Source organism: Paroedura picta, chromosome 9 (genome assembly GCF_049243985.1).
Source record: "Paroedura picta isolate Pp20150507F chromosome 9, Ppicta_v3.0, whole genome shotgun sequence".
Taxonomy (NCBI): Eukaryota; Metazoa; Chordata; class Lepidosauria; order Squamata; family Gekkonidae; genus Paroedura; species Paroedura picta.
Genome location: NC_135377.1, coordinates 3062399 through 3075033, shown reverse-complemented (window position 1 = coordinate 3075033; position 12635 = coordinate 3062399). Strand labels below are relative to the sequence as shown.

Here is a 12635-nt window from a genome sequence, read left to right as displayed (position 1 = left end):
TGCACCAGGATTTACCAAAACACAGTGTGAAAAATAGATGGTTTGGGTCAAGTTTGTATAAAGCGGGGCATCGGATTCCTGATGGATTATGAGGGACCTTGGAGGAAGAACCTCAACTTGTAAAACCTGGTGGGCCATTAGGTTTTTGGATCCATTCCAAGGTGTTAGAGTTAACTGTTAAAGCCTTTTACTGTCTGGAACCCCTTGTCCTGTATTCCTGGTGCTTGGGGAAGTCCAGAACCCCCACTGTGCCCCCCCCTAAGCACCAAGGAGACAGAGCATCCCTGCGCCAGACAGAATATTCCATCTATACCATGTGGCTAAGAGCCAGACATGGATCTGTGCTCCGGTTCTTTCTCCCGTCCCCTATTGACGCTGTCTATGCTTGTAGATGCCACCATTTCATAGAATCATAGAATCATAGAATCATAGAATCATAGAATCATAGAATCATAGAATCATAGAATCATAGAATCATAGAATCATAGAATCATAGAATCATAGAATCATAGAGTTGGAAGGGGCCATACAGGCCATCTAGTCCAACCCCCTGCTCAACGCAGGATCAGCCCTAAGCATCCTAAAGCTTTCCTGCAGCAGTGAATTCCATGTGTTAAATACTGTTTATTTTGTTTTAGTGAAGGGGAGGGAGATCTGCACAGCCCTGAATGTTGCTGAAGGCTACACCACATGTGTTCTCTGGATTGCCAAACCGTCCTCTCATAACGTCGCTAAGCTTTGCTATGCATTTTCGGTGCAGCTTTTGGGTGACAGAAACCTTGCCAAATAAACAGTTGCCTTGCTCACCTGCCCCTTTTTTTCTCCCAAGCAAACGAACATTACAATTCCCGAAGCCAATCGCTGAGGTCCACCGATAACCGAAAGCGGGACGATGCGGACGAGCTACAGCAGTACGGCTACCCAGCGCCTCAAATGGGTAAGAGGCTATCTGATTCTAGTCCCAGTATGTGTGTTGGGGGCAGAAGGAAAGAATCACAGCCACTGTGTTAAACATCTGCGCTCAGTTCTTATTCAGCCAGGATCAAACCGGGCATCGCAGAGATTGTGAATCTCCTCTTTTTCGTTTTTCTTTTTAAGAAATTAAGGAGCACCGGTTTGAGTTACGTCTACATGGCAGGTGGGGGGCGATCCTTCCATCCTGCATGTGCCTTGTGGGAAGAGCAGCATATACATTGGCTAAATAAATAAATTTAAACAGTAGAAATAAAGGCCTCAGCTCTGTTATGTTTTTAGAGGGGAAATGACGGGTATTTTGGCTGTCTTTTTTTGAAGGGAAAAAAGAGAGATAGGCTAGCCCCTCTTGCTTGCTTTTTTCCTTTTCTTTAAAGGTCTGTAACATTGGGGGATGGAGACAGGAAGTGAACCCCTGTCGGGAGAGAAGAGCCAATACTCTGCTGCCCCTTCCCATATGGCCCTCATACATATTGAGTCCCCCACAAGTGCTGTGGTCCAGCTTGAAAAGACACAGGGAAGATCTGATCACAAACGTCCCCAGGGTCTGTTTTCAACCTCACCAGGTGGGTGGAAACAGACCCTTGACCTTTGATGACCCAAGGAAGCAGAGGCACCTGGCTTACAAAATTGTCCCTAAAAACCAGATGTTGGTCCACTTTGCAGCAAAAGGGGTATTTTCAAGTATACCCCAAAATGGTTGTGGCACTCCCAGAACAGCTGTGGAGCAGATGTTTTTGGGAAACAGACCAAGGTACCTTGTGGGCAAGAACAGCCTGGAAATGGTATACTGTAAGCAGGAAATTCACCTCCAAGGACATTATTTTAGCATCAAGCAGTTAAAGCAGGGGTAGTCAAACTGCGGCCCTCCAGATGTCCATGGACTACAATTCCCAGGAGCCCCTGCCAGCATTCGCTGGCAGGGGCTCCTGGGAATTGTAGTCCATGGACATCTGGAGGGCCGCAGTTTGACTACCCCTGAGTTAAAGCTTGTCCGTAAAGGTGAGATGGATGCTTGATGCCTCCTTATTAACTTGAACCTTTCTTTGGAAGTTTTCCAAGAACAGAGTGGCTTATTTACAGTACGTAGCTACATTGCTCAAGCGTAGGGTATAGGGTTTGTTAAAAAAATGTATAGAGCCTATAAAGTGACAAAATCACTCCCGGATGTCAGTCTGCAGGAAGTGGGAATTTCGAAGGAGGATATTAGGAGCTGCCTTTCACACATGCTATGGCACCCAGCCTGGGTCTTGTGGCTACATAGAAGAGGTAAAGACCACGAGTCCTGCTGCTCTGAGACCAGCCTAAATATACCCCCTGCCGAATCTTCCATCTGGTGTACACCTAATTCCTGTGAAGTGTGAAGAGAACTGCAGCAGACAGATAGGGCTTCTCCCCCGGCATTTAAAAGTAGGCAGAGTTGAGCTTGGCCTGATAAATTAGTTGCTGCTCACTTTTTATCTTGCTGTTAAGTCCTGCTTGGGAAATTCCTGCTTGGAGGTTTAGGGAGTAGAATCTGGGGGGGGGGGGGGTGTGGCATTTGGGGAGGCGACGGACCTCCGTGGGATAGCCCACCCTTCCAAACAGCCACATTCTCATTGCATTCTGGGAGACCACTAAGCCCCACCCACTCAGAGATTGGCAGCTTCACTGCTGTGCATGCTTTTGGGTGAGGGGGCTTCCAGACATGCTAAATGGTGCAGTTTAAATCCACTTCAGGGACCGTTTGCATGTCGGTTTTGCCATTTCACACGGTGAAATCCAGTGGCGAAGCGGATTTGGAGTGCATTATTTAGTATTTGGGGAAACCCTCTAAATGTGTCACATGTGGCCAGCTTAGTATCTGATTGCAAATAATGAATCCAGGTTTCCTTTTAACAAAATTTGCACGTTTAGATGTATGGCAGGGGTAGTCAAACTGTGGCCCTCCAGATGTCCATGGACTACAATTCCCATGAGCCCCTGCCAGCATTTGCTGGCAGGGGCTCATGGGGATTGTAGTCCATGGACATCTGGAGGGCCACAGTTTGACTACCCCTGTGTTGGAGAAATGGGATATAACATGCTAAAGTTGGTCAGTTTTCCTCCAAACAAGAGCCATTGTACATGTTACTGAGAAAGCAGATTGTGTGGAATGTACAAATGAGACAGATAGATTGATTGATCGATTGATCGATGGATGGATATTTGTACACAGAAGAGCTGTTCATGATGAAAAATATAGACCTTTATACATAGCAAAAAAAAACCCCGATCAACTGTTTTTTAATTGCTTAATCAGTTTGCACATTTCCCAAATCTTTGTTATGGTTTTGTAAGTCAGAAGAATTTGTGTGAATGTGCGTATTTACTCTTTACTTGTGTTTTGTGCAATATTGTGAACAGCGCCATTGCTCTTAAAAATGCGAGACACTCTTTCCGGCTTGGTGGAACAGCCCTATTGCTCTGGGATTCCAAGAAACGAACTGAGAATCTGTGATGTCCTCATAAGTTGTGTCGGTGTGTATTTCGTGTCTATGTGCATCGCTCGCATCAGAAACATAGACATCCACTGCCACTATATTTAGTTGGAAACAGCCCAGCCCCTTTTGGATAACAAAAATTGACTTTGGACCTAGCCGTAGGCGAGAGAGAGAGTCTCAAACATACTAGAGAGGTTTTACATAAGTGGAATATATGATTTTGTGAACTATTGAGGGAGACAAAGGAATAAAAGCCTGATGAGGGTGGTGCACGCTACTAGATGGATGGCCGGTTGAGGACGCTTGATGGACTGTTGAGAACGGTTAAGCATCAATTTTTAAAAAGAAAGAAGATAGAGAATATTAACCCACTCAACTCCTGAGAGATTAGAGAATCCAGGGGGGGAAATTCCAAATTCCCCTCCCCCCCTTCCCATTACACACGGGCCTCTACTTGAAGAACAGATTTTTTTAAAAAGTATACCTGCATATGAAAAGGTCTTAATTGAATTATTCACTTTTTTATATTTCCCTTTAACACCTCTCTCCCTCTCTATACATGCGTAACATACATGGCCACAGTCATAGCAGCTAATCCCCCCCCCGAATCCTAGAGTTGGAAGGGAACTCCAGGGTCATCTAGTCCAGCCCCCTGCAGAATGCAGGAAATTCACAACTACCTGCCCACCCACAGTGACCCCAATTCCAGGCCCAGATGATGCCCTCCTCCCAACCCAGAAACCCTGGCCGGTCTGGCCTGTAAGAAATTCACCTCCCCACCCCAAAGTGATGTTCAGCAGGGGTAGTCAACCTGTGGTCCTCCAGATGTCCATGGACTACAATTCCCATGAGCCCCTGCCAGCAAATGCTGGCAGGGGCTCATGGGAATTGTAGTCCATGGACATCTGGAGGACCACAGGTTGCCTACCCCTGACGTTCAGCATTTCCCTAGGTAAGCAAGATCTGCCAATCTGCCTCATTTCACAGAATCAACATTTCTGTGACAGACGGATCAAATTCAACTGGGCTTACTTCTGAGTAGAAGACCTACTGTGACTACTAGCTGTTGCCACAATTCTGTTACACTCTCAGTATTCCTGGTCTAGATTTGCAGCACCTGCATGTTCCTGTTTAACAGGGTTGCCAGCTTCCAGGTGGTGCTCTCCCAAAATTACAGGTGATCTCCAGATGACAAAGATCATTTCCCCTGGAGAAAAGGGCTGCTTTGCAGGGGGGGGGGCTCTGCGGCATCGTGCCATGTTGTGGTCCCTCCCCAGGTTCCACCCCTAAAATATCCAGGAATTTCTCCCCCAGAGTTGGCAACCCTAATGTTTACGCAATAGAAAACCCCACTTTCTCTCTGGCATTTGCTCTCAGATAAGACCCTTATCACATAAGAGCTGTGACCTAGAACAGTGACCTAGAACAGCAAACTGTCTTGGGCAGTGTTGTCCCAGATGGGGGGAGGCCCACTCCTTTACTAGCCTCGCCTCCTTCACAGGGTTGTTGTGAGGCCCCAGCAGGAGGAAGGCTACACGGTGACGCATATTCCCCTCAGCTCCTTGGAGGAAGGTTGGAGCAGAAATGCACTAAATGAACCCTCCGCATGCTAATTATTCTTGAGGCCTGGCCAGAGGAGCCTCACAGCTGGCGGTGCCTAGGTCCTTAGCATTTAACTGGGATGTAATTTAGGTTTTTAGCATATAAGTGGTGTATCATTTGGGCCGCATTAGGTATGGATCTAATTTTGTCCAGAATGAGAGCCCGGCCTCTCCGTTTAATATGCCATTCAAGGACCAGGGAAGGCCGGGCTGGTGGAGAAACCCATGAAAGTCATTGAAAGGGCAAAACAGTTTCAAAGCTCTGATCGTTCTCTCAGCTCCTGGGGAGAGGCCTCGGCTCAGTTTACAAACTGATGCTTTGCCAAGCTTTCGTGTAGTGGAACTCTGCCTCTGCTGCTCACCTGTGCTCCAGTGACCGCAGAAGCATAGAATCGTAGAGCTGGAAGGGACCTCCAGGGCTATCTAGTCCAACCCCCTGCACCATGCAGGAACTCACAACTACCTGCCCCCCCATGGTGATCCCAATTTCATGCCCACGTGAGCTCTCCACCAAAAATCTCCAGAATCCAGCCTGGCCTGCCTCCCACAGAGGTAAATAGCAATTTCCTAGGTATGCAAGGAAGGGCCACAAGAGACAAACCCTGGCACACCCCTTCCTGCCCACCCATTCACCATTTGCCTAATTTCACAGAATCAGCATTTCTGCCAGATGGCTATCTGGACTCTGCTTGAAAACCTCCAGAGAAGGAGAACCCACCACCTCCTGACCAGGGGAAGAATATGGGGAGGAAGGATGGACAATAATCTTGTTGATGTTTCATTACCTCTTCCAGACAATTACCTGGGAATGATAACTCTCCCCACACCATACTTTAGGAACTTCCCAACTTTTTGGGTTTTTTTACTCACAATAGAGTTCCTAGGGCATCTATGTTAAAGTGACCAGATTGTCCCACTTTTTGAGGAGCATCTGGGGGCACCTGGCAAATTGTACTTATGTTGAAATTAATATATATATATATATATATTACAATACTATTTTTGCATTCTATACGTTCTATGCAACTTTTTGTTGCTCCATATAGACCAAATTTTTAATCAAGAACCCTCCTGGTCAATGGCGCCCCACTTGACCAATGTTGAAATCTGGTCACCTGTGTGGCATCACTTCCGGATCTTTTCCCAGATGACCTGGAATAACCAGAAGCCTTAAAAGGAGTTTTAAAACCTTTGTTGGCCCTCTCGGTTCCTAGGAGAGGCCTTGACTCTGGATCCAAGCTCACACTTAAATAGAACTATTCAGTTAAAAAACCAGCAAACAAAGTCCATTTGATTATTTGTTTAACCTACTTCAGATAAAAATGGAAAAGATTATGATAGAATATAAAAATACGGCAGCAGTGAAATTACCCGTTTTGTTTAAGTAAAGCTTTCCATTTTCTTAACGCTAAGAAGCAGAATTTTGCCCCTGCCTTTGAAACTGCCTTTGTCCTGTCATCCTAAAGGGATTTTAGCAGGTGCCCCTCTGCGTATTTCAGGTAATTCTCCAAGGGCTTAAAGCAAGAAAGGGCAGGTATTATCAGTTTGTTCAAACTCAGGCCTTGCAATTGCTCAAAGAAAGTCCCAGGTTGAATGCTCACCAGGTCCGCATCGCAAGATCTCAGTGTCTTGGAGAGCTGCTCAGAGCCAACCGGTCTCCCAAGGCATGGCAGGCTCAGCATGAGGCAGCTTGGTCCATTCTGAACCCCGACAGGTGATCCGGCTGCTGAGGAGTGGTCCCCCTGGAGCGTGTGTTCGACCACCTGCGGGGAGGGCTGGCAAACGAGGACCAGGTTCTGTGTCTCGTATTCCTACAGCACCCAGTGCAGTGGGCCCCTCCGGGAGCAGCGGCAGTGCAACAATTCAGCTGTCTGTCCAGGTGACGATCTCCCCTTCCCCACAGTCCCTTGAAGCCCGCAGGGTGGGCGCCCTGCACTAGGGAGGGGCACGGCCTGAAAAATTCTGGCTCGGTTCAGGGTTCCCAAACTGAACCCCCTGAACCCGGATGACCCTCCCCTCCCCAAATGAACCACTCCGGTTGGCTTCTCCCTGCGTAGAAGCGGGAGGGAGGGGGGCATGCTGAAATGGCTTGCAGCCACGGCGGAGACTCACGTGGGCCCCTGCTCTCAGCCTGAAAGGGCTGCAAACCTTTCCAGAGATTTTGCTTCCTCCTGCTTCGAAGCAAAATCGATTGCTGAAATGGCTCGCAGTCATTTCAGGTCTAAGATGGTTGCCAGCTGAACTCCAGAACCGAATTGAACAAAGGTCTGTGAAATGTTCAGGGGAGGTGCCTCCCCCGAACCGTAATTCGGGAGGCACAAACCGGAGCATTTTCTTGTTAAAATTTGGTTCGTTCCCTGGTTCATGTCCATCAATTCCCCCGCTCTACTATGTTGCAAATCTCTACCTAACAGGTAGACCGGGTTCTGAAGCAAAGAATGACCACACCACAACCTTGCTTGCATTAAATAAATCTGTATAGTTAACTCTCGATCTGCAGGATTCCTCGACTCCTGGAAACCGTCTGTTTGCAGGCCCCTTTTGAACATGAAGATAGGGCACTTTCATACATGTGACATAATGCAGTTTTAATCCAGGGCTTGTTTGCAAGTCAACATTGCCATTTCACACAGTGAAATCCAACTGCAAAGCGGAATGGAAGTGGATTGAAATTGTGTTATTTAGTACGTGTGAACGAAGGCATCGTTTCAGAGAGCAGCTGTGTTGGTCTGTGGTGGATCAGCCAAATTTGAGTCCTGCAGGCCCGCAGAGAACAATAAGGGTTTTGGAGTATATACTTTTGAGAGTCCAAAGCACTGGCACATCCCTTCCTGCCCACCCACTCAAAATCTGCCTAAGATCACAAAATCAGCATTTCTGTCCGATGGCTACCTAGCCTCTGCTTAAAAGCTTCAAAAGAAGGAGAACCCACCACCTCCCGAGGAAGCCTGTTCCACTGAAGAACTGTCAGGAACTTCTTCCAGAAGTTTACCCAAAAATTCTTTTTTAGAATTACGTTTCTTGTGTTGGCCATAAGCCATAAGCCTTTACAAAACATAACAAACATAGGCCCTGGACTGTAACTCATGGAGGGCACTGATAAAGATAAGAGGTTTGGATCATCTGTTTTCAAATTGTTTCTCCTTTGGGAAGAAGCTGGAGAGCCACATTGGCTTTGCAAGTCCCAGAGTCAAAACCAGGAGTAGTCAAACTGCGGCCCTCCAGATGTCCATGGACTACAATTCCCATGAGCCCCTGGCAGCGAATGCTGGCAGTGGCTCATGGGAATTGTAATCCATGGACATCTGGAGGGCCGCAGTTTGACTACCCCTTGTCTAAACTTTCAACATTGGGGTTAGTTGACCTTCCAGATGTGTGCGATCCTGCAAAAATAGATAGGAAGGTTTGTGCTTATGAATCCGTTGTACGTTTGGGTGAACAGCTGATGCCTGAGCGTCATCTGCAATCTGGCACATGCGGATTTTCGCAACACAAATTTATCTCATCTGTCATCTTTTCTCTCCCCTGAAAAGCAAATTGCCTTGATGTCTCAAACTGCCAAGAATTTCTAGTGTTTGTGGGTTTTCCCCCCTCCACCCATAAAAACAGCTGTGAGGGTTGACCAGTATCTTACTAGGGTATAACCAACCAGGATAACAATTCAGATTGGGGGTATGCCCTTCCCCCACAATGCTGCATCCTTGATCCATGTACTCCCCTCTGTGCAAACAATTGTTGGACCTCCAATGTTGTGCATAGTTTGACTTAGAGAGAGTTGTTTTCTTCCAATTTAAGACCATTTAAATAAATGACCTTTCAGTGGACTTTGAAATCCAGTAACGCCTTTAAGACCAGCAAAATTTTATTCAAGGTATAAGCTTTTACGTGTTTCACAAAGTGGGGTATTTGACAAAGTGGGTGTGCGCATGCAAACTTACACCTTGAATAATACTTGGTTGATCTTCAAGACTCAAACTTTGTTCTGCTGCTTCAGACCAACACAGCCACCCAACTGAATCTGTCTTCCAGTGGAGTAACTGCACTATTAATGTAAAAAATTACACCCCCCAATCTCAGGATCCCCTCAGTCTTGCAAAACTAAAGACCTGCCCTTGAACATTTCCCAAATATTCTGTAAGACTTGTACGTTTGGCTGATTACATGTCTGTGTGTCTAATGGCAGGAAGGGAGTTCTGTCCGTGGTGGTCAATCCTTGAATAAGCGTCTTGTCCTGGTCATACCTGGTGGCTGTTAGGATTAGACCGTGGCCGTCTCCCTCCCTCTGCCCCTACCCGTTCAACAGAGGGCAGGAGGGAGGCAGAGTGTGCTTGAGACCGGAAAGGCTGCTGACGTTCTGTTCTTGGGTTTCAGTCCACGGGACGTGGGATGAATGGTCCCCCTGGAGCCTCTGCTCATCCACTTGCGGCCGAGGGTACAGGGATCGCACCCGGACCTGCAAGCCCCCTCAGTTTGGCGGAAATCCATGCGAGGGACCCGAGAAACAAACCAAGTTCTGCAACATTGCTCTTTGCCCAGGTAAGTTGGCAACGAAACTTTCCCACTGGGTCCCCAGTGGGTAATCTATATTTCCCCCCTGCAGTTGACAACCCTGCCGATTATTTTTCTAATTAGGGGGAATGGATGCTTTAGCTTGATCCTGCATTGAGCAGGAGGCTTGGACTAGATGGCCTGTTTGCCCCTTCCACAATTCCACGATTCTATGGGATGCCGTGCAACGTTCTCAGTCAAATAAATTCTTGAACCAACAAGTCAATGAAATCCCATAGAGTTGAGGTCCATTTTGCTTAATCATGTCTGCTCTGGCTTATGGCCGTTCTCCAAGGTGCTGAAAAAGAGACCTTTGGGCTGGAGATAATGGCAGAGGGCCTTGAGAGCCTAGACCAGGGGTCTAGACCAGGGGTAGTCAAACTGCGGCCCTCCAGATGTCCATGGACTACAATTCCCAGAAGCCCCTGCCAGCAAATGCTGGCAGGGGCTTCTGGGAATTGTAGTCCATGGACATCTGGAGGGCCGCAGTTTGACTACCCCTGTCCTAGACATTCCCGTATAGGAGGGCAGAGTAATCTTGGAGGGGATGAGCACAGAAACTTAATTTCTTGCAGGGTTTTTTTTTTTTTTTTGGAGGGAGGGGAGGACAACAAACTGCAGCTCCCAAAGAAAGAGCTATCAACAGGGAGGAAGCCCCTGTCCCTCCCTCAATCTGGTTTAATGAATAACTGCTGGGGAATACAAAGGGAATCAACAGCCCAGACGAATGACAAATTGGGGGTGGGGGGGGGGAGAACGCACAGGGAAACAATGGCAGCAATTCTGGCTCTTGCTGGCTGCATCTATTATTGCTTCCGGGATTTATCACTGCAAACAATGACGGCGTGCCGTTGCAGGCACAATGCAGTTCGATGCGTGGCAAGACTCAGGAGAATGAGGCAGCTTCTTAGGAAAGACTGGGGAGGGATGAGGAGGGGAGAAGGTTGTCTAATTGCAGGACACGCTTGGCCGGTTCCTTTCTGATGCAGTGGGGGTTCAGCGGGGAAGGGTTGGCATCCCCCTGCCTGGACACTGTCCCCATAGGCCTGTTCTACCCCTGACATTCGTTCCTGAATGGGGAGAGGGCGGGTAATGTGGGCATGCTGCGTCTGGAGGGCCTCCGCCTCACAGCCAGCCTCATGGGGGAGATCCCAGGGGGTCCCTGGTGGCCGGACCACCGAGTGTGATAAATGACACACACATTTTTGTGCAATGGCACCAGGGTGGGGTATCAGCTAGAGTGCTGGACTAGAATCAGGCAGACCTGGGTTCAAATTCCCACTCTGCTAGGTGACCTTGGGCCAGTTACATGCTTTCGGTTTAGTCCACCTTGCAAGGTTGTTGTGGTTGGAATAAGCAGACTCTGCAGACTGCAAAACTGAGCAGAACGTAAAGAGACAGAGAGAGAAAGACCTAGCTATCTGCCCAGCATCGGTAATTCTTCCATTCAACAACTATTCTCTAGAGCAGGGGTAGTCAACCTGTGGTCCTCCAGATATTAATGGACTACAATTCCCATGAGCCCCTGACAGCGTTTGCTGGCAAGGGCTCATGGGAATTGTAGTCCATGCACATCTGGAGGACCACAGGTTGACTACCCCTGCTCTAGAGAGTTCTCCAAAGAGCATCCTGTAGAGGGTATCGGAGGAGATGTGTATTTAGATGACGATAATTTTCAGATTATTTCCTTCTGTGTCCTGATTGGCTCAACAGGAGACTTCCTGCTTTTTGAGTGCACTTCCTCCCTGCTTGCCTCCAATACAGTTGTTGAACAAAAGAATGACTGTTAGGTCTCTCTCTCTCTTTCTGTCTCTCTTTCGATACATCATTGTTTCTCTTCATAAATTAAAAAAAAAACGATTTTATTCTTTGTCTGGTGCAAGAATAAAATGAAAGAGAGGAACTAAGTCTAAATGGCTTTCAGTACCCATTGAATAGAAGGAGGGTCTGTAAATGGAATCACCCATTTACCTGTCTCACGTACTCACCAGATGAACTTCTTTGATTGGTGGGGCAGTCAAGAAGGCCTCTCCCTGTCATCTTAATGCCCAGGCGGGAACGTATGTAAGACGGTGGCCCTTCAAATACCCTGGTCCCGAACCATGCTACCCGACATAATAATGATGTCAAAGAAACAACCAAACCAACCAAAGACTAATGTAATTTGCAACAGGGGAGGCGTGGCTGCACCCTTGCTCAGATACCGCTAGGACGTTCCTGCCAATCGTGAGTTCTAATCCTGCCACCGGAATAAGAGAGAACAAGTTAGCTCCACCTTCTGGGTGACAGCTCTTTCAGTATTTGAAGACAACGGTCAAGGCTCTCCATCCCGGCCCTGTTTTTCCCCCTTTCGCCATATTCTTTGGACTCTGAACTGATTTGTATAGAACAACATCGAATGCTGCCAATGCTGCAGATTAGTGGCAAGAGGCAGATATTCCCATCATGCCTCGTTAGCATCTGCATAAGCCCAAATTGCCTTCGGGCTCTACTTGCTTTGTGTGGTTCTCAAATGGTTGGATCGGCAGCCCCACTTCCTGCCTGGGGGCTTCCAACAAATGGAGATCAGTCTTTGTCAGTGGAGCGCCTGGAAGGGCCTGCCTTGGGCTGAGACCCTCGGCCCCGTCCCACTTCTTTCTAGCCTTACAGCTTGGACAGAAAGCATCAGCCGGACTTCCTTGTTTTCTGCGGAGAGAGAATGAGCCCCCTGTTAACAAGCAGACTCTTCTCAGAAATAATGAGAAGAGGGCCTGTCACACCGGAGGAATATCTTGAGATAAATTGTGCTAATAAAAAGGGCCCGTATTTCATTCCTAACCTGCACTTTGAATAAGGGGTCTTTGCCAGGCGAATTGTAATTCGGGGCTGATGTTTCCAACTGGTGAACTCTTGAGCCTTTCCATGTTAATTAAGCAAAGCAAGGATGAGGGCACCAGGAGTTCGGTTCCAGCTGGTTATTTATTTATATTTTTTGAGCTGGAACTTTTTACTACCCGAAGAAGTCACGGCTTACAATAAGAGCCTAAGAAGCATAAGAACCTACAAAGAGCCC

At 47.6% G+C, this 12635-nt stretch overlaps 1 protein-coding gene across 2 annotated transcripts in view; it reads left to right on the top strand.

Annotated features, from left to right (window-relative positions):
* The window catches only part of ADGRB1 (adhesion G protein-coupled receptor B1), a 273806-nt gene that overhangs the window by 130946 nt on the left and 130225 nt on the right, over nucleotides 1-12635 (top strand). For both annotated transcript variants that reach the window (XM_077351362.1, XM_077351361.1), the window contains exons 4-6: nucleotides 830-937; nucleotides 6750-6914; nucleotides 9407-9571. In XM_077351362.1, coding sequence (XP_077207477.1) covers nucleotides 830-937; nucleotides 6750-6914; nucleotides 9407-9571 — 438 coding nt within the window. The remainder of the gene's footprint in view (nucleotides 1-829; nucleotides 938-6749; nucleotides 6915-9406; nucleotides 9572-12635) is intronic.